Source organism: Lagopus muta, chromosome Z (assembly GCF_023343835.1).
Source record: "Lagopus muta isolate bLagMut1 chromosome Z, bLagMut1 primary, whole genome shotgun sequence".
Classification (NCBI taxonomy): Eukaryota; Metazoa; Chordata; class Aves; order Galliformes; family Phasianidae; genus Lagopus; species Lagopus muta.
The window spans coordinates 49,742,143-49,767,919 of record NC_064472.1 but is presented as its reverse complement, the minus strand read 5'-3'; the positions used below and the strand labels follow the sequence as shown (position 1 = coordinate 49,767,919).

The window sequence follows — 25,777 nt, the reverse complement described above, 5'->3', positions numbered from 1 at the left end:
CTTTCGGGTTTTGCATTTACAAGGAATGGTCAAGACAGATAATTTAATACAGATTTTAAGCAAATAAAAATGAAATCTTATTGTTACTTTCATTACATGTGTGCCTGCATCAAAAAAAAAAAAAAAAAAAAAAAAGAACATTTCCTTTCCATCACTGTCTAATAGCAGAGTAGCAGCACAATGTACATTTACCTGAATACACACAAAGAAGAATTCAAATAACTGTCTCAAGGTCAGACATGAAGAATATTAGAGGTTTTCACAGAAGTATTTTGTTGAGGCTAATTGACAGCATTGCAGGAATTATGAGCTGTCTGGCTATGAGGAACAGCTCCAGTGGTTGATGTGCTTGTCTAACAGCAAAACTAAGTTTTGTTTTCTTCATGCTTCTGAACATTTCTGTGGAAAAAAAACTTTTTCTCTGCTCTGGATTAAAAAGAGCCTCCTAATAGAGACTGCAGGTGAATTGGATTTAGTAGTCTGCGTGACATTTAGTGCTTGAATAGAATCTGTGCATGTTTTCAGCAAGAAACAAACTTTAAGGTGTTAAGGTTTCATTGGCTGATGTTCTGTGGTGAAGGGTCTGGACGGGAAGATGCATAAGGAGTGGCTAAGGTCCCTGGGTGCGTTCAGCCCAAAGCAGAGGAGCTGAGGGGAGGCCTGATGGCGGCTGCAGCTCCACACAAGGAGCAGAGGAGCAGCGCTGAGCTCCACTCTGTGTGACGGCGACAGGGCCAAGGGAACGGCATGGAGCCAAGGGAGGGGCAGCTGGGGGTGCTAGGGAATGGGTTCTGCACCACAGGGCGGTGGGCATGGGATGGGCTGCACAGGGAGGTGGGCAAGGACCCTGCGCTGGAGTTCTAATTGTGTTCGGACTAAACAGTCAGACACAGTGTCTGAATGTTGCATGGTGCCGCACGGACTCACGGGCAGGATTTGGTGATCATTGTGGTCCCTTCCCACTTGTGATCTGTGATTCTGTGATCTTGCAGTGCCAATGGACCCAGTCCAACCAAACCACTCAGCTGTGCCGAGCCCCTACACGGAATGACTAATCCATGACAAGGTGACACACTTCCACTAATTTGGTTTTTTTCAAAAATCGCCTTTTTCCAATAAAAACATGCCATTCCTTCACCCAAAAGTTGACTAAGCCAGGCGGGCACGCTCACACCGGTAATTCAAACCAAGCAGCAGCCCGCAAGGAAGCGGAGCCCTACCTACAATCCCGCGCGCAGCCGGCGGCCCCAAGGCACCACCCTCACAGCGCGCTGACTGGCAGGAGCCGGACGGAATACGTCTCTCCTCCGCCCAATCAAAGCACGTGCCTGCCCCGCGGCAGCCTACGGGGAGCCGCCCTGCAGCCTCCAGCTGGTGATGGCGCCCCGGCGGCACGTCGCGCGATACGAGCTGATAGGCACGGTGGGCAGGGACTGAGCCGGTCACGCTCCCTCGCTCTCTTCCCTTCCCCACCCCGAACCGCATTCTCTGCCGAGGCGGGCAGCGTCGCCATTGGCCGCGCAGGAAACCTACTGCGTTCTCATTGGCTGCCGGCATCGGCCGATTGGGCCGCGGAACGGAGCCGCCGGGCCGCCCGCCGGAGCTGGGAGGGAGCGACGTGCGGACCGTGGCGGTATCCGCGGGTGAGCGGAGCAGGGCTGGCGGCGGGACGGGGCGGCAGGGTTGGGGCTGGCACTGCGCTGAGTGCGGGGGACGGCTGGTGGGGGCAGGTAGAAGGCAGGCACAGAGCCTGCGGGTCTGGGCGGTGGGGTGCCCGGTGGCGATGTGTGGGGCCGTGTGTTTGCACAGGAAGAGCGCCGATGGACCTGCTGCCGGACCCCGCGCCCCTGGCTACCAGGCTGAAGAACACTCTGCTCCGCTACCACAGCATCGCTGACAGCGAGTGGCGGTTCGCCAGGAAAACTGTGAGTGATGCAGCGGCCCCTCCCGTGTCTGCTAGCAGGTGTAGGTCATGTAGATGTGTAACAGTTGTGCTCTGGCATTCGGTTTAGCTGTTTGATAAGCTTATTGTCATCAACTTTTATCTTTTCCCTTTTATAACAAAACTTTTGGTTGTTCTTATATTTTATTTTCCCTTGTTAGCATTGGTAAGAGGTGAAGTGTTCCAAATATGACTTGATTATTTACTAAATTAACAAATTCAGTGTCTTCAAAAGGAGGAACAGAGCACCTAAGCCTCTCACAATCACAGAATTGTTTGGGTTGGAAGGGACCTTAAAAATCACCTAGTTCCCCACTGCCCAGAGCCTCATCCAGCCAGGCCTGAACACCTCCAGGGATAGAGCACCCACAACTTCTCTGGGTAGCCCATGCTAGCACCTCACCACCCTCTGAAGAAGGAATTTCCTCCTGGTATCTAATCTGAATCTCCCAGCTTTTAGTTTAAAGCCTTAATCTCTTGTCCTGTTAATATGGTCTCTGACAGAGTCACTCCCCAGCCTTCCTCTCAGTCTCCTGTAAGTACTGGAAGTACTCCTTCCTCCAGGCTGAACAAGCCCACCTCCATCATCCTGTCTTCATAGAAGAGATGCTCAAGCTCTCCGATAGTCTTCAAGGCTGTCCTCTGGATCCGTTTTGAGCCAAGAGCTGGGTGCTGTACTCGACATGAGGCCTCACGAGGGCAGACCAGAGGAGGACAATCACCTTTCACCTTCCTGGTGCTGCTGGCCACCCCCTTTTTGAAGCAGCCCAGAATACAGTTGGCCTTCTGGATAAATTGAGGCATTTTTTGTGGACATCTTGGAAGGGTTTGTAAATTACTATTAACATAATATCTTTAATTTTTTTCCAGAAAGATGCAGTGGTGTGGCGTAAACCATCAGAAGAATTCAGCGGATACCTGTAAGTATGCTTGCCAAGATGTTGAATTTTTAAGATTCCCCAAATATACTTAGTATTTTAGAAATGATGGCTGTGAACAAATTACACAGATTTTCTGCAGGAGGAGCTAAGTAAATTATCTACTGTGCCTTGTTGTCTTGTAAAGACCTATGCTGTTTCTTTCTAGTGTGATATTTTGATGTTTCATGCTTGTTTGCTGTCTAGAATAACAAATAATCAAAACTATGGAGCACACCACAAAGCTCCCACTGGCTGATGTGCACATTGGGAAGTACCCAGGCATTTTAAAAAGACAGTCTGCAAACCATGCAATCACATACAGGTTTGGTAGGTCTGCAGCATTGTTGAGTGACAACACGGACAGTGTTTGTACACTCTTACTGGCTATGAAACTGATACAACAAAATATCAAGCTTGTAGCTGTGGGAGAGGTGTATGACACAGAGCCTTCCTGTGACTTTATCAGTGGTTTTGTGGCTATTTGCAGGTAGAAGTATTTAGTAGAAAACAACAATCTGAAAAAATGGAAAGTGCTGTGAAAAGATAATGTTTGAAAAGAATGTCAAGGACTGATACACTCTAGGTACTCTGTTCTGGTAAATTTGTTAAGGGTTGATGGTACTAGGTACACAGTGTCTACTGACCCTGTGCAGAGCACCAGCACACTGTCAACACCAGGTTGTGTAACTTGAATGACTGCCAACAGGGGAGTGGCTGCTATATGTCAGTGAGTGCAGGGTTGTGTATAAACCTGATTAAGAAAGAACACTTTGAAGAATTTCCAAATGCAAAACTGGAAGGCAATGACCTTTAAAATGGTCCTCTGAAGAAAAAACAGCTGAGGTTGGCCTCATCCAGGTAGCTGTGAGTGGAAAGGGGTGAACTGCGCAAGTAAATAAATCAGTGAGTTGTGACACTAGTTACCTACAATTGAAAAGAGCTGCTCAATGGATAAGAGGTGTTTTGAAAATAATGACTGTGATCAATTCCATCCCCTCGGGAGCTTGAAACCCAGTAACTCTGGTAACCAAAACATCTGTTGTCTACTTAAAATACAACAAATAAACATTCTGCAGTGTCTTACACGAAATTATTTGGTACTGTGGTAGGCTACAAAGCAGAATGTAGTTTATCTTCATCTTGATTCTATTACCATTACTTCTACTTTATGAAAACTATCTTTCCCATTGTATTCTGCTCTCATTTTTGTTGTTGTTGATAGTTTTACTTTTCCCTGGTGGACTCCCTTGTTCTCCTTTCAAGAGCAGCAGAAAAACATGTTACAGGAAACATGACAGTTCTTCTGATTTGCAATTTAAGAGATATAGATTATAGCGTAAGGGTATTACTCTCATAATAATATTTATTGCAAAAACAAACAAACAAACAAAAAAACCAGATGCATTCTCAGATCTTTCCTGTACTACCTTTCTAATGCGCTTATCCACTGACTATAAAGTTCCAGGTACCAAGGTATTCTAGTAAATATGCTGTTGCAGATTAATGGAATACTTGATAAAAGTTAATCTCTTTTAAATATAAACTTACATTTCTCTAGGTACAAAGCTCAAGGAGTGGTGGAAGATGTTACTAACAGAATAGTGGATCATATTCGTCCTGGACCTTACAGGCTTGACTGGGACAGCTTAATGACTACAATGGACATCGTGGAAATGTTTGAAGAGGTAAAGAGTTGTTTAGATTCTGAAGGGAAGTGCCTGTAGACTCATGTGAATCTAACATTCAGAAGAGCAGTTGTTTCAATAAGTACTGATGTTTTTCTTCTATGCTTATTTATCTGCATGGGTAGTGGATATACATGCTGTGGGTAACCTTGCATGAGGCTTTATGTCTGCTGAGAGTGGTCTCGCAATTTGTTCATGGTCCTTTTGGACTTCCTAGGTAGTGGGAAAGCCATATAAAACATATATGGCTTTTAGTTTCCAGGTGTGACTACAGTTCTGTAACTACAGTCAGTCAGGATTAAAGGTACCATATGTTCTCAGTCTCTGCAGCTGCAGATGGCAAGTCCCGGCGAACTTCAGTGTTTAGACTAAAAGCAGCACCTTCTTTATACCTCACTGAAGTTGTCTGGAGAGCATGTAATTGATAGAAGCTGCCATCTCTGCGGAAAAGGCTAGCTGCTAACAAGTTTGAATACAGTGTCATTTATTAAACTAAGATGCTTTTGTTTTGTTTCTCTCACTCTTTCACTCAACAAGAACTGCTGTGTGATGCGCTACACCACTGCTGGACAGCTCTGGAACATCATAGCACCAAGGGAGTTTGTTGATTTTTCTTATACCACAAGCTATGAAGATGGGCTTCTATCATGTGGTAAGGTGCCACTCAACTCTGCTTAATTTTTAACAATGGCTGTTTGGCTTAAGATACAATTTGAATTAATAATGGTTCTGCAGTAAACATTCAAAAATGCTATAAGATGATCTCCAACAAGTATTTCAGAAGATTTTAGAAGTTCTACAGACTTGAAAAAGTATATAAGTTACTGCGTTACCCATCTCTGTGCCAAGAGTCATTTATGTTGACTGTGAGATGGTTCAGGCAAGTTGTGTGGCCTGTCTCAGCTCTACTCAAAATGAGTAGAGTAAGAAGCTTGTTAGTGGAAGGAGTGTCTTTTAATGTTGATTTCTGCTTGTGTGTGAATGAGTTTGGATGGACAGCAGACAGCTTTCAGGCATGAAAGTACCCAAAAACGTAGAAGTGTTTCTGGCAGTAGAGTCATAGAATCATAGAATCACAACGTTGGAAACGACCTATAAGATCATCTAGTCCAACCATCTCCTCATCACCATTGCCACCACAAGCACTAAACTATATCACGCAGCATGTCATCCAGATGCCTCTCGAACACTGCCAGGGACAGCGACTCCACCATCTCTCTGGGCAGCCATTCCAGTGCCTGACCACTCTCTGAGAGAAATAGTTTTTCCTTATGTCTAATCTAAACCTCCTCTGGTCCAACTTGCGGCCATTTCCTCATGTTGCCTGGGAGAAGAGGCCAAATCCGTCTTCACCACAACCTCCCTTCAGGTGCAATGAGGTCTCCCGTGAGCCTCCTCTTCTCCAGACTAAGTAATTCCCACTCCCTCAGCCACTCCTCATAAGATTTGTGCTCCAGACCCCTCACCAGTTTTGTTGCCCTTCTCTGGACACGCTCCAGGGCCTCAATGTCTTTCTTGTAGTGACAGGGAATACAGGGGATGATCACCTCCCTGCTCCTGCTGGCCACACTATTTCTAATGCAGGCCAGGATGCCGTTGGCCCTCTTGGCCACCTGGGCACACTGTCAGCTCATGTTCAGCCGAGCATCAACCAACACGCCCAGGTCCCTCTCTTCTTCACAGTCACCCAGCCACTCCCCAAGCCTACAGCACTGCATGAGGTTGTTGTGGCCAAAGTGCAGGACCTGGCACTTGGCCTTGTTGAATCTCATCCCATCCCCTTCAGCCCAGTGATCCAGTTTATCCAGATCCCTCTGAAGGGCCTCCCTACCCTCAGGCAGATCAGTACCACCTCCCAGCTTGGTGTCATCTGCAAACTTACTGAGGGTGCATTCAATCTCCTCATCTAGGTCATCAATAAAGATATCAATCAAGATGGGCCCCAGTACCGACCCCTGGGGGACACCAATTGGATCGGGTTGCCAGCTGGACTTAACTCCATTCACCACGACCCAATAGGCATGGCCCTCTAGCCAGTTCCTTACCCAAAGAAGTGTATATCTGTTCAGACCACGGGCAGCCAGTTTACCCAGAAGCCTGTGAGAGACCGTGTCAAAGGCTTTGCTGAAGTCTAGGTAGAACTACATCAAGGTGTAGGAACCTGCTTTGGCAGGGGGGTTGGACTCGATGATCTCTGGAGGTTCCTTCCAACCCCTACAATTCTGTGATTCTGTGAACAGCCCTTCCCTTATCTACCAGACTGGTCACCCAGTCATAGAAGGAGATGAGGTTGGTCGAGCACGACCTGCCTTTCATGAACCCGTGCTGGCGGGGCCTGATCCCCTGGACACCACGCACATGCTGTGCAATCTCGTCCAAGATGATTTGCTCCATACTTTCCCTGGTACTGAGGTCAGGCTAACAGGCCTACAGTTCCCCTGATCCTCCTTATGGCCCTTCTTGAAGATGGGAGTCACAGCAAGCCTCCAATCCTCCGGGACCTCTCCAGTTAACCAGGAGAGCTGATAGATGGCTGAGAGGGGCTTGGCAATCACCCCCGCCAGCTTCCTCAGCACCCAAGGGTGCAGCCCATCCGGTCCCATGGACTTGTGACAGTCCAGATGGCGGAGAAGCTCTCTGACTGTCTCCACATGAATTGCAGGAGGCATATTCTGTGCAGCGTCCCAGACTTCCAGATCAGGACATAAAAAGCCCAGAGGATGACTGATCTGGCTAGTAAAGGCAGATGTAAAGAAGGCATTGAGGATCTCAGCCCTCTCCTTGTCCTCAGTGGCCACATTCCCTGCTGCATCAAGTATAGGATAAGAATTATCTTTGGTTCTTCTTTTGCCATTGATATGTTTATAAAAGGATTTTTTATTCTCTTTTACTGCAGAGGCCAACCTGAGTTCAGGTTGGGCTTTTGCCTTCCTAACTTTCTTCCTGCATACTTTGTAATCTCCCCAAGTAGTCTGTCCCTTCTGCCAGAGGATGTAGACCCTCTTTTTCTCCCTGAGTCTTAACTCAGTTCTGAGTAGTTCCCAGCTCATCCACACCTGTCATCTTCCCCCATGGCTCGCCTTACGGTATTCAGGGACAGCCTGTTCTTGCGCCTTTAAGATTTCCGTTTTGAGAAGCATCCAGCTTCCTGGGCCCCCTTACCCTTGAGAAGTGACTCCCAAGGGACCCGCGCTACAAGCGCCCTGAACAGATCAAAGTCCGCTCTCTGAAAGTTCAAGAAGGTAGTTTTGCTGGCCACTCTTTTGACCTCTCCAAGATCGGAGAATTCTACAACTCCATGGTCGCTCTGCCCAAGACGGTCCCCAACCTTCACTTCTCCCACCAGTCCTTCTCTGTTAGCGAAGACCAGGTCCAGCAGGGCACCACCCCTGGTAGGCTCTCCTACCAGTTGCATAAGGAAGCTGTCTTCCACACAGTCTAGAAACCTCCTGGACTGCTTCCTCTGCAAAGTACTTCTAAATTCTCCAAGTAGAAAAAGGAGTTGCTATGAAATACACTGTATTTGTCTCAAATTCAAATTTTCTCTTTTTTGTTTGTTTTCCATGACAGGTATAAGCCTTAACTACGGAGAGGTGAGACCTAATTTTGTCCGTGGATTCAATCACCCGTGTGGCTGGTTCTGCGTCCCTCTTAAGGACTGTCCTAGCCACAGCCTTTTGACAGGCTATATTCAGACCGAACTGCGAGGGATGCTACCTCAGTCTGCAGTAGACACTGCCATGGCTAGTACCCTGGCCAATTTCTACTCTGACCTCAAAAAGGCACTGAAATCATAAACAAAAACTGACTTAGAAGCCTGTGCATTTCTTGCAATCAAATTATATTGATTAGTTTAACATAGGTTAACTACTGAACGCAAAGGTGAATAACATTGTTCCTGAATGATTCCTGAACCTGTGTGTAGAGGGACCCAGACAACTTTGATGTCATACTTAGAATACATTCCTATTTCACAGCACAAGATCTTTTTTCCTGCTTAGCACACTGCAGCTGTGTGAGTACTCTGAACCTATACATCCCTTACTTCCTTAGGTGGAAAACAGAAAATGTGAATGTAAATTTGAAAAGTTGATCAGAAACTTGGCTCTCAACAGCAGTACAGAGAGTAGAGTGCTCAGGATTTTGTGTGTGCACATTGCTGTACAGACAGCAGCTCATAGGAGATGCAATTTATATATATATATATGTTTACAGATTAAGTTTTTAATTTATGTAGTTTGTACATTTAATGCATCTTTAATTTCTATGTTAATTTGCTTTGCTTTATCATTGAGATGGTCCGAAGCCATACTGTTAAACAGTACTATTCATAAGAAAGCTATTTGCTCATGTTAGCAAATGAAGTATTTATTACCGGCATTTCTTCAATGTTGTAACTGCAGATTGTTAACTGTTGTATATAACAGTCTCAGTGCTTAGATAAAGAAATGCCCTTACAGCTGATCCAAAGCTAGTGTAAGTCATGAGGTGTCTTTCCCTAGTTTTTAGTGGACTTTTAATCACATATGTAGCTGTTAAAATAGCAAAAAATAGCAAACCTGCAATGGTTCCTCTATAGTACTTGGCACTTCTAAATAGTTGTTTTTACTAAGTTTTGTGTGGAATTGTGTTTTCTAGCTTAAGTTTTGTCTTCCTTAGCTGAAAACCCTACAGATACTAAAACTACAGATAGTATCATTAAGTTGCTTAGGCATAGGCTTTGGAGCAGAGCAGCACAGACTACCAACGTCATGGAACGGTACAGTAGAGTTTTCTGTTGAAATTTCTAATAAGTGAACTAAGCATCTTAAAATATGGCTGACTGAATGTCAAAAATACAAGCTATAGGTAAGCTCAGAGCCATAGGAAGGTGGAGGGTCATGTTTTTAAGGATATTTAACCACCAAGCGATGCTGATAGGCGTGGGGACTTTGGAAAGCCTTCTGTCTGTGCTGCTAGGTCCTTAGATCTGTTTAAAACCTGACACTGAGCATTCAGTGTTGGTATGCATCCATTTCTCAGTTGAGATTGTAATTTTCCCTGTACTTTACCAGTGCAAGCGTAGCTGTGTTGTAGTTTGGGAAGATACCTTGTAGCCTAGTGTTTTGGGGCCAGTAATACAATTAGTACAATTAGTAGTACAATACAGTTTTGGTAGTGGACTCTAAGGAAAATGCATTCACATGGTAGATGTTCCCCTGGAATATTGGCTCTTTGGGCATTAGCCACTGCAAAAAAAAGAAAAAAGAAAAAAGACACCAAGTAGTAAGAATTTTTCAAGTCTGCTTTATGTGTTAAGGTATATAGCACTGTTTAAAATGCTTACAGATGATGACATGAAACAGCCTTTGTTGTCTTAACAAAGAATTCACTTCTCTGTGGGGTTTTGTGTGTTCTTCTGTTCCTTTTAAACTCCTTGGTTAGTCTTCCTGTCTTTCCTGTCTTCTTTGTTTCCCTCACAGCCTGGAAGTTCAGAGGGTGCTCTTTTACCACCAATCATACTGAGTAATTACTTTCCCTGGATGCCAGAGTGTGCTGCTTTCTGGTGGTACTGATAATTGAGTAAGAAAGCCCTAGCAATACTGCTCTGTGGCATGAGTGCTGACATGATTACAGAGGAAGCTGTGTTTACAGTGTACTGTATTTGTTTTTCCCAATTACATAGGCTACATAGATAGTCATTAATCTGCATATTCATTGTATTTTTTTTAAGGCTTCAGGTACTAATTGAGGGATTGTGATACAGATATATGTCAGTGTCTTCATAAAGAGCTCAGTTTAAACCTACAGAAGCACTTCACTGCTGGAGAAGCAAGTCAAAAGGAGCATGAGACACTTGTAGACATGAGGATGATGTTTGCAGAGCACTAGATGCTGTAGAAAAGATCACAAGGTCCCTATTCAGATACCCTGTTTAAGGACTCTTGCATCTCTATAGAGTTATCCAGCCTTATTTGTATGAGGTAAAATGGCCTTTTAAGCTTTCAGATGAAGATAGGCTGATGAAGCACAGAGCAGACAAAGAAAGAAGACTTGTAAGAAAATTCTTGGAATATTTTAATATTTGATAATGTTTTTTAATATACATATCTCCATGCATGTTTCTTTTTTATCAGCAGAGTTGTTTTCAGTATGAGGCCAAGGAATGGAAAGATGTAGTGAATGAGGACAAATATCCGAAAGCCAAGTGGGCCGTTTATTTTGCATTATGATGCATTATAATTTGTTGTTTAAAAACCAAGTAAACTGGCTTTGTGTGTTTCAATAGATGTAGTCTATTGTTTCTGACAATGAGTCTGAACGTTCAAGTGAATAACAACAGAGACTACAGGAGGCAGAGACCAGAGCCAGATCTTTTTATGTCAGCATAATACAGTTCTACAGTTTTCAGATGAGGAAAATACATGGAAGGTGCCAGCAAACCTTATGGATTTATTTTGGATATTCTCTTGATTCTAAAAATGTTCTAATTTAAGAGTGCAATGATGGACAGTGTGCTGATGACTTCAGTAGTGATGCATTGCTGTTACCTCTTTGCTGATCATTTAAAGCAGTTGAGCTATAGAGTTACACAGAACTGTAAGAAAGGTGTCTGGTTTCACAGAGTATTGTATTTGAAGTCACGACTTATTTTCTTTTCATATAGCTAGGGATTGAAAGGTGTGAGGTATTGAGGCAGAGCTGTTCTTTAACCAGAGTACATTCAGAACCAGAAAAGCCAGTATCAAGAACCAATCAGATCAGAAGAATTTATTTCCCCTCCCATGGTATTGCTTTCCTCCTAAGTCAGAGAACAGTCTGGATTGAGCAAGACAGTAAAAAATAGGAAGGGATTTGAGGGGATGAAACGCAGGAGCACATACTGTGCTTGTTAGTAGATAGTGTAAGGCAGAGTAAATTACTTTGTATACTTTGCTGTCATCAGTACAGCAACAGAATTTATGCAACTTTGTGAGATTTGCCAGTGTTTCCATTGTTGGGAAGAGGCACATGCTGCCTTCAGTACTGGAACTCAGTGTTTCAGCAAGACTGTGTCACTTGAAATCAGCTTCTGAATGAGGTAACCAAGAATAAATGGCAGATAGGTGTCAGTTTTTGCTAGGGAAAAAGCATGTATATAGACACATCAACAATATTTTTATATAGCTAGTAATTTAAAAAACAAAAGAAAAACAAAAAACTATTCAGGGGTTTAAGCAATATATTTGTTTATTTTAAGTCTGTCATTTTAACTATGTCCTGTATGTGTGGATGGGAGAGATGGCTAAAGATAAGACAATCATTATGTTCAGCTTTTATTTGTCATCTAAAGCCTCCAGCATTGAACTTTCTTTGTAGCTGTGCCACTTATTTTGTTTGTGCAGTAAACAGATGTTGAGCTAAGTGCACTGTTGATGCAGCCCGAGGTGCTCCACCACACTGGTGAGAGGTGGAGCAGTACCTCAGCCAGACACTGTGGGAACAGCACAAGCCCTAATCTCAAATTTGATTATCTTGCTATGTTTTTAGTGGATCAGAATGTAAAAACAGTGTATTCCTCCAATGATCCAACAGTGTATTCCTCCAAACAACTAGAACTGTTTTGATAGCATGAGCGAGTTATTCGGCTTACAGGTCCACTGCGGGAAAAGTAGCAACAGTTCTATTGAACCCAATCAAGTTAGGCCTTTATTTAGAAAATGAAAGTCAGTCTGGCTAAACAGTGGTTTGAAAGACTGTGTTAAGTGCTTAAGGTATTTGTGTTTCTATTTTGAATGCAATTACAGAATAAATTAAGACATGAATGCTAACAGACACACGGCATGGCTTTTTCAATACTTGTGCAGGTAGTGTAGTATTCAGCTACTTTGGGGGAGTGATGTCTAATGATGTATCTCATTTTCCTCTGTCTCTAATGTATCAATCTCCATATATTTAAAAGCAAAAACATATATCTTTACTTAGAGTCATGATTCAGCCTGGGAAGATGCACAAATCAGACTTGAATTTCTGCTGTATTAAAATCTCTTGGAAAATACACTGATAGTATTCTCTCACAGCTTATATTCTAAACATTTTTTAGTGACTCCATTTGCTGTGGAAGAACTTTTTTTTCTTGATTTTGGTGGTTAATAAAGCTATTTCTTAAACCTGTTAAAAGGTAACTAACATTAATTCAACTTAAACACAGGTGCATTTAACATCTTGCAGAAGGCATGTAGATGGGCAATATAGATTTATGTGCTAGAACATTTATTTTGACATGTGTTCAACTAGAGCTTAAACAAATGAAGAAATGCCTGTACCTTTTGGCTTGCCTGTGCTGCATTGAGTGAAGACTCATTGTCTAGGACTGCATCTACAAAAGTTCATCTGAAAGTAATGCCTCTTACTTATTAAAGTGGAAACTATGACCAATACAGAGAGCACAATAGCATTAGTAGAGCAAATTTCCATCTACAGTCTTTTTCAACACAGTCACTATTAGCTATGCATTTTTGCCAGACATGAACAATAAGAGTCTGCATGCAGCATACATAATAGTCTGCACCAGGGGAGGTGACCCACTGTCATTTCTGCTGCATGCAACAGAACTTAATTTAATGTGGTTTTGTTTTATTAAAACATTAAAAAAGAGGGCAACAAAAACATAAGAACAGTTGAATATGTGACCTTGCTTTTGTAGAACTGATAGATCATTGTAGTTCAGTGGCAGAGGCTGCAATCCTTAGTGAGCTCTCAAGTTGCTCATCAGAGATTTTTGATGAAATTTTACTCTTCCTATACTTCGTCTTTGATTGTAGTTGCTTACAAATGTGCGAACTGCCGAAAGTGATGACATGAATCAGGTGTGATGGTGGAGTGAGGGGTATTTCTCTGTGGTAAGAAAGGTCTTACGGAAGTCTGATAAAGAGACTTGATCACATTTTGGATTGCACCTCCATACACTCCATTAAAAAATTTGCAGGTGACGTGTTTATGTTAACTGAAAATAGGGTTGCAAATAAAAAAAAACGATGATTTTTTTGGCTATTTTGAAACTTAGTTTCAAATTCCTTTACCAAAAGAGAAAGCACAGCTGCATATTTTCACTGCTCACAGGACTGTGTTTAGCCCAGATAGCACAATGCATACAAATATTTGCCGCAGATTGAGATGGCACTGCACTGTGCCCTCCTTGTGTGCCAGTTTCAGCCCAGATGGAGCTAATCGTGCACCAGTGTTCAGTTGGTGCTCAGTGTTGGTTGTGCCTGGGACTGGGCCAGGCCATGCAGTGCGAAGAGCCACCACCGTGATGGAGCAAAGCAAGGATGGCTGCATTATGAGCTTCAGATACCCTGGCCTTTCAGAAGATCCATCTGTCGGGTTGCTGTAAGTGGAAGAGCAACAGGTACCAATTGTCACAAAAATGGAGCTCAGACAGCAGTACTGCACCAACAGGGATTGCTTGCTCCCCGTTCATAATTTGATTCATCAGCTAGAAAGTCAGAGTGATCAGTGAAACTCACTCACCTTTTAACAGCCCCATACGGCCAGTGTGTAAAGCCAATGGAAAACAGAGGCTGATAGTAGATTACCGTGGCCTGAATGAAGTCACACCTCCATTGAGTGCTGCTGTGCCAGACATATTAGAACTCCAATATGAACTGCAGTCAAAAGCAGCCAAGTGGTATGCCACCATTGACATTACTCATGTCTTTCCATTCCTTTGGCCACAGAATGTAGGCTACAGTTTACTTTCACCTGGAGGAACCAGTTGCCCCACAGGTGGAAACACAACCCAACCATTTGTCACAGGTTGATCCAAACTGCACTGGAACAGGGCGGTGCTCTTGAGCATCTGCAGCATGTTGATGATACTGCTGTGGGGAGTGACAGAGCAGAAGTTTTCAAGAAAAGAGAATGAATAATCCAAATTCTTCTGCGTGCTGGTTTTGCTAATAAGTGAAGCAAAGTGAAAGGACCAGCCCACAAAATTCAGTTCCTAGGTATAAAGTGGCAAGATGGATGTGGTCACATTCCAACAAATGTGATCAACAAAATCACTGCCATGTCTCCACCCACTAAGAAGAGAATCTTTTCTGGGTGAAGTGGGCTTTTAGAGAATGCGTGTTTCAAACTCATTGCCTCATTGTAGCCTCACTGTAAGCCCCCTCTATCAAATGACACAGAAGAAGTATTATTTTGAACAGGGTCCTGAGCAGCAGCAGGTTTTTTAACAGATTAAACAGGAGATAGCCTGTGCCATGGCCCTGAGGTCAGTATGGACAGGACAGGATGTAAAGAATATCCTCTACACTGCTGCTGGAGAGAAAGGTCCCACTTGGAGTTTGTGGCAAAGAGCCTCAGGAGAGACCCGAGGCCGACCCCTGGGATTCTGGAGGAGAGCATACAGGGGGTCTGAAGAGTGCTACACTCCAACTGAAAAGGAGATCTTAGCCACATATGAGAGTGTTTGGGCTGCTTCTGAAGTGATTGGTACCGAAACACAGCTCCTTCTGGCACCTCAGCTGCTGGTGCTAAACTGGATGTTCAAAGGAGAGGTTCCCTACACCCATCATGCTGCTGATGTCACTTACAATAAGTGGATTGCGTTTATTACACAACGAGCTTGGACAGGGAATCTCAGACGTCCAGAAATCCTAGAGATGTTCAAGGACTGGCCTGAAAGTAAAAAGTTTAGAACATCACAAGCAGAAGAAATACTGTGAGCTAAAGAAGCCCCACCATACAGTGAACTACCAGAAAATGAAATTTGCCCTGTTCACAGATAGATCATGTAGTACTGAGGGGAAACATCAGAGATGTAAAGCTGATATGTGGAGCCCCACAGGAGCAGTTGCAGAGGCCACAGAAGGAAAAGGACAATTGAGTCAGTTTGCAGAAGTAAAGGCTGTCCAACTGGCCCTAGATGTTGCTGAATGGGAAAGGTACCCAATGCTTTAACTTTACACTGACTCATGGATGGTGGCAAATGCCTTATGGGAGTGGTTACAGCAATTAGAACAAAACAACTGGCAGTGGAAGGGTAAACCTATTTGGGCTGCTGACCTGAGGAAACACACTGCTGCTCGAATAAAGGATATGATAAAGGATAAAGGTAAAGGTGTGTCATGTAGATGCTCATGTGCCCAAGAGTTGGGCTACTAAAAAACAACAAAATAGCCACCAGATAGATCAAGCTGCCAAAATTAAGGTGACTCAAATAGACTTGGACTGGCAACACAAGAGTGAATTATTTCTAGCTTGGTGGGCCCGTGAGACCTCAGACCATCAAGGAGGAGATGCAACATATAAGTGGGCTAGAGACCGAGGGGTGGACTTAACTACGGATGCTATTCCACAGGTTATTCATGACTGTGACACGTGCCATAATTAAACAAACCAAAAGGATGAAACCTTTTAGGGGGAAAGGGCGATAGCAGAAGTATAAATATGGGGAGGTGTGGCAGGTTGATTATATCACCTTGCCACAATCTTGCGTGGTGTGCTTACCATGGTGGAGGCAACAGTGGGTGGCTTGAAACATATGCAGTACCCCGTGCTACTGCCCAAAACAACATATAAGGTTTTGAGAAACAAGTCCTGTGGCGACATGATACTCCAGAAAGAATTGAATCAGATAATGGGACTCATTTCAAAAAGTGTTTTGTAAATACTTGGGCCAAGGATCATGGCATTGAGTGGATTTATCATATCCCTTATCATCTTCTGGTAGAATTGAACGATACAGTGGGTTGTTAAAAAACATTTTTAAAGCAATGGGTGGTGGAACATTTAAGCACTGGGAGAAGTATTTGGTAGAAGCCATCTTGTTGGTCAAGACTTGAGGATCTATCAATTGCCATGGTTCTGCCATCTCCCTACATACTGTCAAGGGAGATGAGGTCCCAGTAGTACATGTAAAGAACATGGTGGGAAAAGCAGATTGGGTCTTTCCAGCTTCTGAAAAGCGCAAACCTCTCCATGGAACAGTTTTTGCTCAGGGACCTGGGTTTACTTGGTGAGCAATGCAGAAAAGTGAGGATGTTCAATGTGTACTACAAGGGAATTTGATGTTGGGGGAGTGCAGTTAGTAATTCCACGTATATATATTTGTGTGTGTGTGTGTTTAGTGCTTGTCAATTATTGTTTATTTATGTATACTAAGCATGATGTAGTGATGTAGAATACAGGGTGGAATGTCATGGTTTTATGACTTTTGTAATTGATATTCCACATCATAACATCATGTAGTGCACTGGGAGTTAAAGTGTTAATACTCCAGTTCCAGGCACCTGATCCAGATGAAAAGAACTATATGCACCAGAGGACTTTGTTGATAGAGGAGATAAAACACCTGGCAAAGTCAAAAGACCTGGCTCTCTCCCCTTCTTCTCACCCTGACTGCACATTTTGCCTCAGCATTAGGGTAAGACCTTCTGTTTTTAGACGCTCTCTCTCATTTAAATTGATTTATTAGCTTCAATTCTAATTATATTGTATTATGTTGTATTAGAGTGTGTTACCTTGCATTCCAATATCGTATTTAGTAAATTAGTTTGTTTCTCTTCAGATTGTTTTTGCTGTTTTCTCTTTCCAGGGCATGCATCTGTGAGTTCCCCCACCGCACTAGTCACAGAGCTGGGCTGAACCACCCCATAAACAGTTAACACACCTTCTACAAAAAGAGGGATGGAAATAGGTACAGAAGCTACTTAAGATCACTGGACAATGGTTAAAGATACTAATTAGAATGATTAAGAAACATTGTAAAATTTAATCCTAATCTAAGCCCATTTTTTTATGGGAGACATAAGGATGAGTGAGATGAATAATAAAATCCAAGGTAAGGATGAAATATTCTGCAGGAATGACCATATCCTGAAGTCCTAGACCAGTGGTTAAACTTCGAGATACATTCTGCCTCTTCCAGTCCCCACCAAGCTGTGCTGGTGACTCAGTGCTTCTGCACAGGTGGCCTTCCAACCCAGACACAGCACCTGGGCTGGTTGTGGGCCTGCAGAGCGGGATGGCAAAGTACAATCCTGAGTCAGATCTTCTAACTTACTAAGGGTTACAATCCAAGCACTGCCTTGAATTTGGGTTCCAATCACACTGCATTGAGGCTAGGAAGTTACTTCACAGAACAGAGCAGAGAAACAGAAAATTTTTCTTCCAGAAGCTCATTCTTGCAAGGCCTACACTCAGGTCCCACTTGCAGCTTGGCTTTTGACTATATAGACAGAGAGTAACCAATTAGAGGCAGAAAAATCCAAGAGCAAAGACATGGGACACACAACCCGTGGGGAAAGACTTGCTGAGAGAGCGCTTAACAAAACAGCATTTTAATAGCATTTGGATTCATAAGAAACAGTTGCAGAAAAAAAAGATCTCTGTGATGGGCAGACTGCTAACTGCGACAAAGTGACTCAGAACTTTTAAAAATGCTTTCTGGAAATAAGAATGGAAAAACAGTTCGGTGGACTACACAAGGAAGCGGCAACACTTCACTGCTGGAGGTCTCTCAGAACAGATGGGTATCCATCTCACAAAGCCCTTCCTAAGGCACAGGAAGAGACCTTCCAAATGTCCTTCCAGTCCTCCTTTTCTGTATTCCACCTCTAATAATGGTCTTATTTTTTTATCCAACTGCTAAGCTTTTGAGGAAGTTGAAATGTTACTGCAAGTTGGAATTAATTCACAGCTGTGCTAGGAGCAGACAACACACATAATTTCATCTTACTTTAATGATGGCTACCATCCTCTGCTTAGCTGGTCCCTAGCTGTCAGCAAATAAAAGATGTAGGCATTTCTAGATGAATTGTTTATTTAGCACCAGATCAGTCATGCAAGTCACTTATTAAGAACAGACTTCCCATCACATAAGCACATTCTTGTGTCATATTGGCATTTCCGTACAAGCACGAAAGCAGGTATATTGGTCCCAAATACAACACGCTTATACAGTAAAATTGTCCAGGTTCTCTCTGGTTCATTTACAGAGTATCAGAAAGTTACTACACAAACAGGCTTAGTGTGAAGTAAATGTGCACCATCAAACAAGCAATCCATGAATTTCTGTTTATTCACTTATGCTTTTGCTAGTACAAGCAGTATTGATAGTACAGGTGTTCTTAGACACAGAGTAGTAAAAGCAGGAGTCAGGTACACAGGACATGGAGGTAATTTGAGAAATTCAATTCCTAGATGACACTTTCCAATATTATTGTTAGGAATCCAGGCACCATTGCTCTGAAACCAATGAACTTCTGCAACAGGTTTATAAGGTACTCAGTGAGACAAGTCAGTAGCATTGCTAGCCTGTTTGTCTTAGCAGCACGTCCCCTACCTGTGCAGCCTGAATTAGCACAAGCTCAAAGCTTCCCACACCCAGCCTCATAAACAGGAGCCACCAGGAGCCAACCAGGCCAAGCCAGGCACTAGGCCTTCACATACTGCATCCCCTCAGGAAAAGAACAGCTTAAGATGATGAGTGACTGGACTAAGAGCTCTTCTGCAGGGGTCTGTAATAGACAACTACATTTGGTTTAGTGCCTCCTAAGCTTGCAAGGACATTCCAGCACAGCTCTGTGTGACTAATGCATTTCTTCCTCCCAGTGAGGAAGTCTCTTTCTTCCTTCTGCTCCTATCCCCACACCGACTCAGCCACACTTGCTATTCATAAAGACTGTCTTATTCATCTTAGTTCTAAGGACCAGAATTCATGACCTCCCCATTCCCACCTTTCTCCTAATCACTTCAGAGTTCACTTTCTCACTGGCATAGGTCTCGTAACACTGTTTCTTCTGCCAAAAGAAAAGAGAGAGGGGGAGAGAGAGAGAAGGAGTGAAAGAGGAAAGTCCACAAGAGTCCCCTTTGGAACATTAAATGAAATTTCTGCTCTTTAATCAGCAGCACTAGTATGACTTCTCATGAGGGGCGTGTGGTGTGAATAAGGAAATGGTTCCTATTGTGCATAATGGCACCAAGCTGGGGTTTGCTCACAGCCACAAGCTCTTGTTAGGAATTACTCTCAGTAAAAGCTCTTATGGTTTGCAGTCACCATCCTCTTGCAGCCAGACTGGTGAAGACCTGAGCACAGTGATCAAGGTGCCCACCTCTGTAGCGAGGGCAGTATGGTGGCAGTGCCCACCTGAGACCTCCTGCAGTGCTCTTCAGCTACACTGGGCCTTGCAGTTCCCCAGGCCCTGTTGTTATCCAGGCCAGTTTCTGGGAGGACAGCACTACAGAGATACGTATTCTCTAAAAATGCATATGCATACTGTCCATTCTGCTTAGTTTCATGAATGTTTCTCAACCAAGTTGCTCACATAAAAAACTACTTGCTGGCTTTTGGAGTAACAACACAGCTCTGAGGACAACATATCCATAGCAAGCCAAGGGAAGGACTGGGAGATGCATTAATAGTATAAACAGAACAGCTCTGGTTTCTAATAAAAGAACAGTGGGGTTAGTGGTGAGAATTTTCCACCTAAATGATTTATTTGCTCAACTTTCATGAGCATGGCTGATTGCAAGGGCTGAAAAAGAAAAAGGAACAAGGGAACCTGAGACCCTGGAAAAAGGACTTAGAGACACTTTTCTCTATCTTTGTTGTTCAGAGAAAGCTGAAGAGGAGCTCTAGAGCTCTATTTGATGTACAATGTAGCAAAATCCTCTGGTGTTCCTGTTGCAGGAGTTTGGCAGGGCTTAGGGAATTGTGGTGGTTACAGTACTGGTTTCTGTAAAGTTAGCATTTATAAGTAATAAAACAACATTACAAGTTTTGATTTTTTTTTTCCTAGATACTCTCGTTCCAGCAGATGTGGGACTTAGAATTTCTTGCATTATTATAAGACTTCTTAAGTAAGATTGGGTGGGGCCCTGGGCAACCCGCTCTAGTATTAAATGTAAAGGTTGGTGGCCCTGCCTGTGATAGAGGGTTGGAGATTCATGATCCTTGAGGTCCCTTCCAACCTGGGCCATTATGTGATACTGTGATTCTTTGAGATGATATTTGGACGGTTGTGTGGTTTATACACTCTGTATTAATCTGCTAAGACATCATCCCATGATTGCCTTCACTGCTGTGATGAGGCCAATTGATTTAAATCATTTCAGTTACATCATACAGAAGAGGGAGACAGACCTTAATAGCAATAGACAGCACTTCAACAACCATGGACTTTTGCTCTTCATTCTTCATATACCCAGTTTTATTAGCTAAATATGGCTAAAACTGGGAAGTTGATCACTGGACACTTGTGAAATCTAGAGCTTCTCTGTCCTGCCCTGGAGGAAGAAAGAGAATTGCTGTGCAGGATTATAACTGCATGGCCTTGTCACAGCTGATGTGCTCAGCACTGTTGCTTTGAAAGGGGATGAGAACAGCATTCCTAGGGGCTGAAGTGTCAAGAGATGTGGCTTGCACAATTAATTTACATTTCTTATATTAACACTGAAGCTTTATTATCAGCAGCATTAGCTCTAACAGGCATGAGAGAGATGATACTAAGGGGCTAGAGTGATAAAGCAGTACTCTATGCATGGTTCTGTGGACAAATGAGTATGACTTAGTGGAGAATATTGTCTCTGGAGACCACATGCCATTTGTAGCTATAAACCACACCTGAGGGCTTGGCTTGCCTTTTGCATTACCAGAATAACTGTCTGAAGCCTAGTAGATGCTAATTTCATTTTGGAGAAGCATCTCAGACCTGCCCAGCAGAGGGATAAGGACTACAGTCATTTTTCTATTTGATCAACTTTCCCTATGTATAGATATGTAGGTGCAATGATTGATTCTGCAGTGTTGTATTGTAAAGCAGATAACTGTTCACAGCTCCAGACAACAGGGACCAAATATTATGAATAGACTTTGCTGCATCTTCTGCCAATGCTCTAAGTGGCAATGCTGCAAAAATAAGAGTCCTGTTATATCAGCTGGTATTAAGAAGATCTTTGATCATATGTAGCACATATGACATCTTTTAGGGTTCCTGAGCCCTGTGTTTCTTTGGGGTGACTAGCCTAACATCTTCTTCACAGACAGAAGAAGACACAGTTTGATGTAGCAGCCCCTGGTGCTGAGGAGCAGGACCTGCATGGTACTCTTCTCACCTCTCCATACTCTGAGCCTTTCAGGCCCTACTCTGGCACAGCCCAAGCACTTGAGGCAGCCCAGGTGCCTTCCTTTTCTGTTTAAAACTAACAAAAGGCACTGAATTATCTTCTGGTTCTGGCATTTGTTGCACAGCTTTGTGTTACTTCTGTCACCCAGCTATATGCTCTTCAGAAAGGAAAAGTGCCAGAAAAAGTGCTCATGATTCTAGGAAATGGGGAGGAAAGGAGATACCCCACCCACACCCAACTGGACACTAACTGGAGATAAGAGATCAGCCAACCGCTCTCCTACAGGCAATATGTTTATACTCAAGCACTACCCAGACTCTTGGAGCAAAACCAGTCTAAGAAGGAGGCGTGAGCTCCTCAATACCCCAAGGTGATGCAGGTCTGTCAGAGCACTAGGAGCCTGCCAGGTGTGGTATGTCTCCTCCCATCCAGCAAATAGCAGCCTTTCCTGGGCTGCAGCCAGGACACAGGATGGGGCATAAGGCAGGAGAAAAGCATGCCTCTGGCCTTGAGTGTGTGCTGATAGTTGTTCTTGGAGTTGGAGCTCCACACAGAAATGTACAGCTTCACTTTGTGTACTATCATATAATGCTACAGTGCAAACAAAAAAAAAGCAGCTACTACTTTCCATTATGGGAGTGCATCTACAGTATTTAATAGGAGCAAACACATGGTGTTTAAAGCTCCTTGGCTAACAGACATCTTCCTAGTGTACAGGTAAAGGGCTGGACTCATCCCCTGCTCACACACACTGTGACAGCTCTCACCACCTCACAGTGCTGTGCTAGTGTTGTCAGCCTGCTCCAGCCATGTCCGCAGCACACTAAGGGAAGAAGGCACAGCAGTGTTCTTTTCCAGCTGTGTCTTGGTAGGAAGGAGCCAGAGCTGGGGAAAGCTGTTCCACTGTATCCATTAATTTTTCATACCTTGATGCCCCTGACATCCAGATGTGATCCATGTGTACAGGAATGTTAAACACTAAGGTTTCAGTTCCAGCTGAGTAATGCTGGCAAATGGGAGAAGACAGCTCAAAAAGTTATTGCAGCTGTTGTGGCTCTCAGAGACTTTCAGAATCTACCTCTCTCTTTCAATAAATTTAAATGTGTGTGTGTGTACTTCTATGTAATTACACACATATCTATAAAGTTAATTTTATTGATAAGTTCAGAATTGGGGAACTCTATTTTATAGTTCCTGCTTCTGTACTATGCCCACCTCCACAACATGCCTTCCAACAAAGTGTTTTTGTTTTGTGTTCCAACTTGGTGGGGATGAAGAGCATCCAATGTATTTTTTTGCTTCGGTTGCGTTTACTAAATTTATAATCATATATGTGCACGTTGTCACATCCTTATGTTAAAGGATTCACAGTGTTTGTACTTACCCTCCAACAAATATTCACCGAATTACTCTGGCCAAAGTTTTAAATCCCAGACATAAGGCAAAATTTTGGTTATGTGAAGAATCATACAAATTTATACATGTCTTGAAATCAACATCCTTAAATTCCAGTCTAGGTAATTATTTCATTCCCATCTCTCTCCTCCAAGCTCCTTATCACATTTTTCTTATTTTATTGCTGTTCCAACACAGCTGATGATTTCTGTTCTACAAAATGCTGTATTATGCAGGGGCTTATCAGGGAAACCAAATTTCTTCACACAAAAGCAGAATTACCTTTTCCCACCATGGTTGTATGTTCCAACTACATTTATTCTGAAAAGGAGGGAAGGACATTTTCTGAGCTATTACTGTACTGTGAAGTAGCTTTAAGGAAGTTCTGGGCTGCCTCTTGGGTTACCTTTGGTACCTTTAGGACTTTGTTGTATCATTGCCACTGCTCTAGCTGCCACCGTCCACCCTGCCTGGTGTAGATATTTTTGTTACTTGAATACCATACTTACATAAGCTATATGCCATCAGCCTCAGCAGCTACAAGTCAACTACAGAGAACTGAGTTATTCACAAAGAAAAAACACAAAACGCTGCACAAACCAGGAGCTGGAGCACTATGCTGAGACTTCTGTGTGCCTGCCAGATTGGAAACAGGCAATACGTGTGGCACTAACAAAGATCTGCAGAGCCCTGAACACCATACTTCCATGCACTTCTCTTAGAAAAACAAAACTTCACAGCACGAGTTTTGCTAATAGCATGATATGGACATATGTGGAAGCTGAGAAATAGCTGCCACACATTCATAAATTGCTGCTTATTTTCCAGAGCCTTCATGTATTTGCTGCTATCTGCCTGCTGAGCTGTGCAGTGACAACTCTGAGCACTTTCATTTCTCTTCCTTAGGAATCATGGTGGTGTCCTTGTTTCCAAAGATGGATGCTTCACTGCTGCAAAATGGCAGGAGAAAGACCCGCACTGAGCAAGAGATGAGCTGCAGACCCCTCCAGTCTGGGACTGCTTTCTGCAGCCCAACACCCTTCCAGAACCGTTTTGATTGCTGTATTCAGCTCATGCTAGTACCATACAGCTTTCTACAGCATTTCACTCTATCCACCAAGGCATGAATCTTTGCAAAGGAGATGCTCAGCAGTGCTTGTCAATCTCCTTTCACATACACTCACCATCAGGGACTAAAGCATGTTGTATCAAACTTCTGCTCTTAGGGTCTTTTGCATTCAGAAGTTTGACTGTGGTGAGCCTGCATTTTACAGCATGCTTGTAAAAAGCCACGGACAAATGCCAGTTAACAAGCAAGCACTGGGCTGATGCAGTGCAGTCTGCCATCAGCAGCCTCACAAGCAAAGTGTTCCAAATGATACAAAATCTATTACTGTTTCAGAGTGAATTTTTCTGAACTTGTAAAAAACCGTCTTATGTAAAGGCAGGAAATCACTGGCTGTTTAACAGAGGCTGGATTCACAGTCTAGCTTTCAAATTTTAGCCTTTAATTGGCTACAGAATTTACATCTAGAGGAAAAGTTTTGCTAAGTTCAAATACTTCAGAGCGATGGCAATGTTCCCTCTTTTGTACCAGAAGAACTCTGATGATATGCCAAATGTTTAAAAAATCTAAAGATTAGAGTTTCAACATAGAAGAAATCAGTAATTTTCTGCCTAGTTTATAACTACAAACGTGGAACTGGCCTGCCTCCAGTCTCTTCTGGGTGTGTTCCTGTTATTTATCCAATGTAAGACACAAATGTTGTACTCCACTCTCTAGTCTGAATTATGGGGTGTGATTTTCTAGACAAAAACAACGCACATAATGTTCCTCTTCTCATGTAAGTGCATACACCCTAGTGCTGCTGTTCCTTCTGCACAGTACTGACAAACAAGGCATAATATTTTACTGAGCCACATACTGGTAATTCCTCCAGCACAGACATTGATTGTTTCACACTGAGGATAATGAAAGTCAACCAAGCAAAAACATTTTAAGCCTCAGAGCCTTTATGCAGAACGCTGAGCTGCACCCGACATCATGCTGTCACAGAGCAGTCTCTAGTTGCATGGTGTTGGTTCCTACTTATGATATGCTACATTATAATTTAACAACAAACGGATTTAAGATTCAGCTAAGACTATACTACTTATAATCTCAGACACATGTTTCAGAAGAATATATTTCCACTCAAGCAGTCACATATGTGCTGTGACTCTGCCACCGGTTCCATTTCCTCAGATCAGAAGCAAATATTACCACTGGAGGAGGAAATGTTACCAAAATCTCAACGAACTTGGATGCCTCCATCACTGTGAGAGAGGAAACCTTTGGCTGAGAAATGCATTAATTCTAGTGCCCCTTCTTTCTAATGCCTTCTTCTTTGTAGAAGACAAGACAGTAAAAGCCAAGTCAAGTGAATGTGTCTCTTGCCTTCTTCAAAGCGCTTATTCTTCCAAGGGAAAATCTGTAAGTGGGTCTTGTTGGCCTGCTAACAGCCAGAACAATAAACTCAGGCAGAACCCTCAGCTCCGCTTTAACAGCAGCCTGCCCCACCAGCTCCTCCAGTTGACAGCGCCAAATCATCTCAAAGTGTATCACCCAGAAGAGGCAGACACACGTGCTTAAATTTCAATCACACTTAGCACAAAGTCAAGGGGTTTAAGAAATGGGTAAATCATATCTAGAACAGTATGTTCATTAGCATTCATTTTACTGAGCAAGCAAAGTACTCCTT

General features: G+C 43.2%; 1 protein-coding gene across 1 annotated transcript; it reads left to right on the top strand.

The window, feature by feature from the left end:
* The first annotated feature begins 1,400 nt into the window (after positions 1-1,400).
* STARD4 (StAR related lipid transfer domain containing 4) lies at positions 1,401-16,945 on the top strand. The gene is made up of 6 exons (XM_048931398.1): positions 1,401-1,643; positions 1,810-1,925; positions 2,813-2,862; positions 4,421-4,547; positions 5,085-5,199; positions 8,118-16,945. The coding sequence occupies exons 2-6, from the start codon at positions 1,821-1,823 to the stop codon at positions 8,342-8,344; spliced, it is 624 nt and encodes a 207-aa protein (XP_048787355.1). The 5' UTR covers positions 1,401-1,643; positions 1,810-1,820; the 3' UTR covers positions 8,345-16,945.
* Positions 16,946-25,777: the final 8,832 nt, after the last annotated feature.

Coding starts and splice junctions, on each gene's coding strand:
- STARD4 (XM_048931398.1), top strand. CDS start 1,821: ATGGACCTGCTGCCGGACCCCGCGCCCCTGGCTACCAGGCTGAAGAAC. Junction 2,863..4,420: donor GAAGAATTCAGCGGATACCT/GTAAGTATGCTT, acceptor ACATTTCTCTAG/GTACAAAGCTCAAGGAGTGG. Junction 4,548..5,084: donor TCGTGGAAATGTTTGAAGAG/GTAAAGAGTTGT, acceptor TCACTCAACAAG/AACTGCTGTGTGATGCGCTA.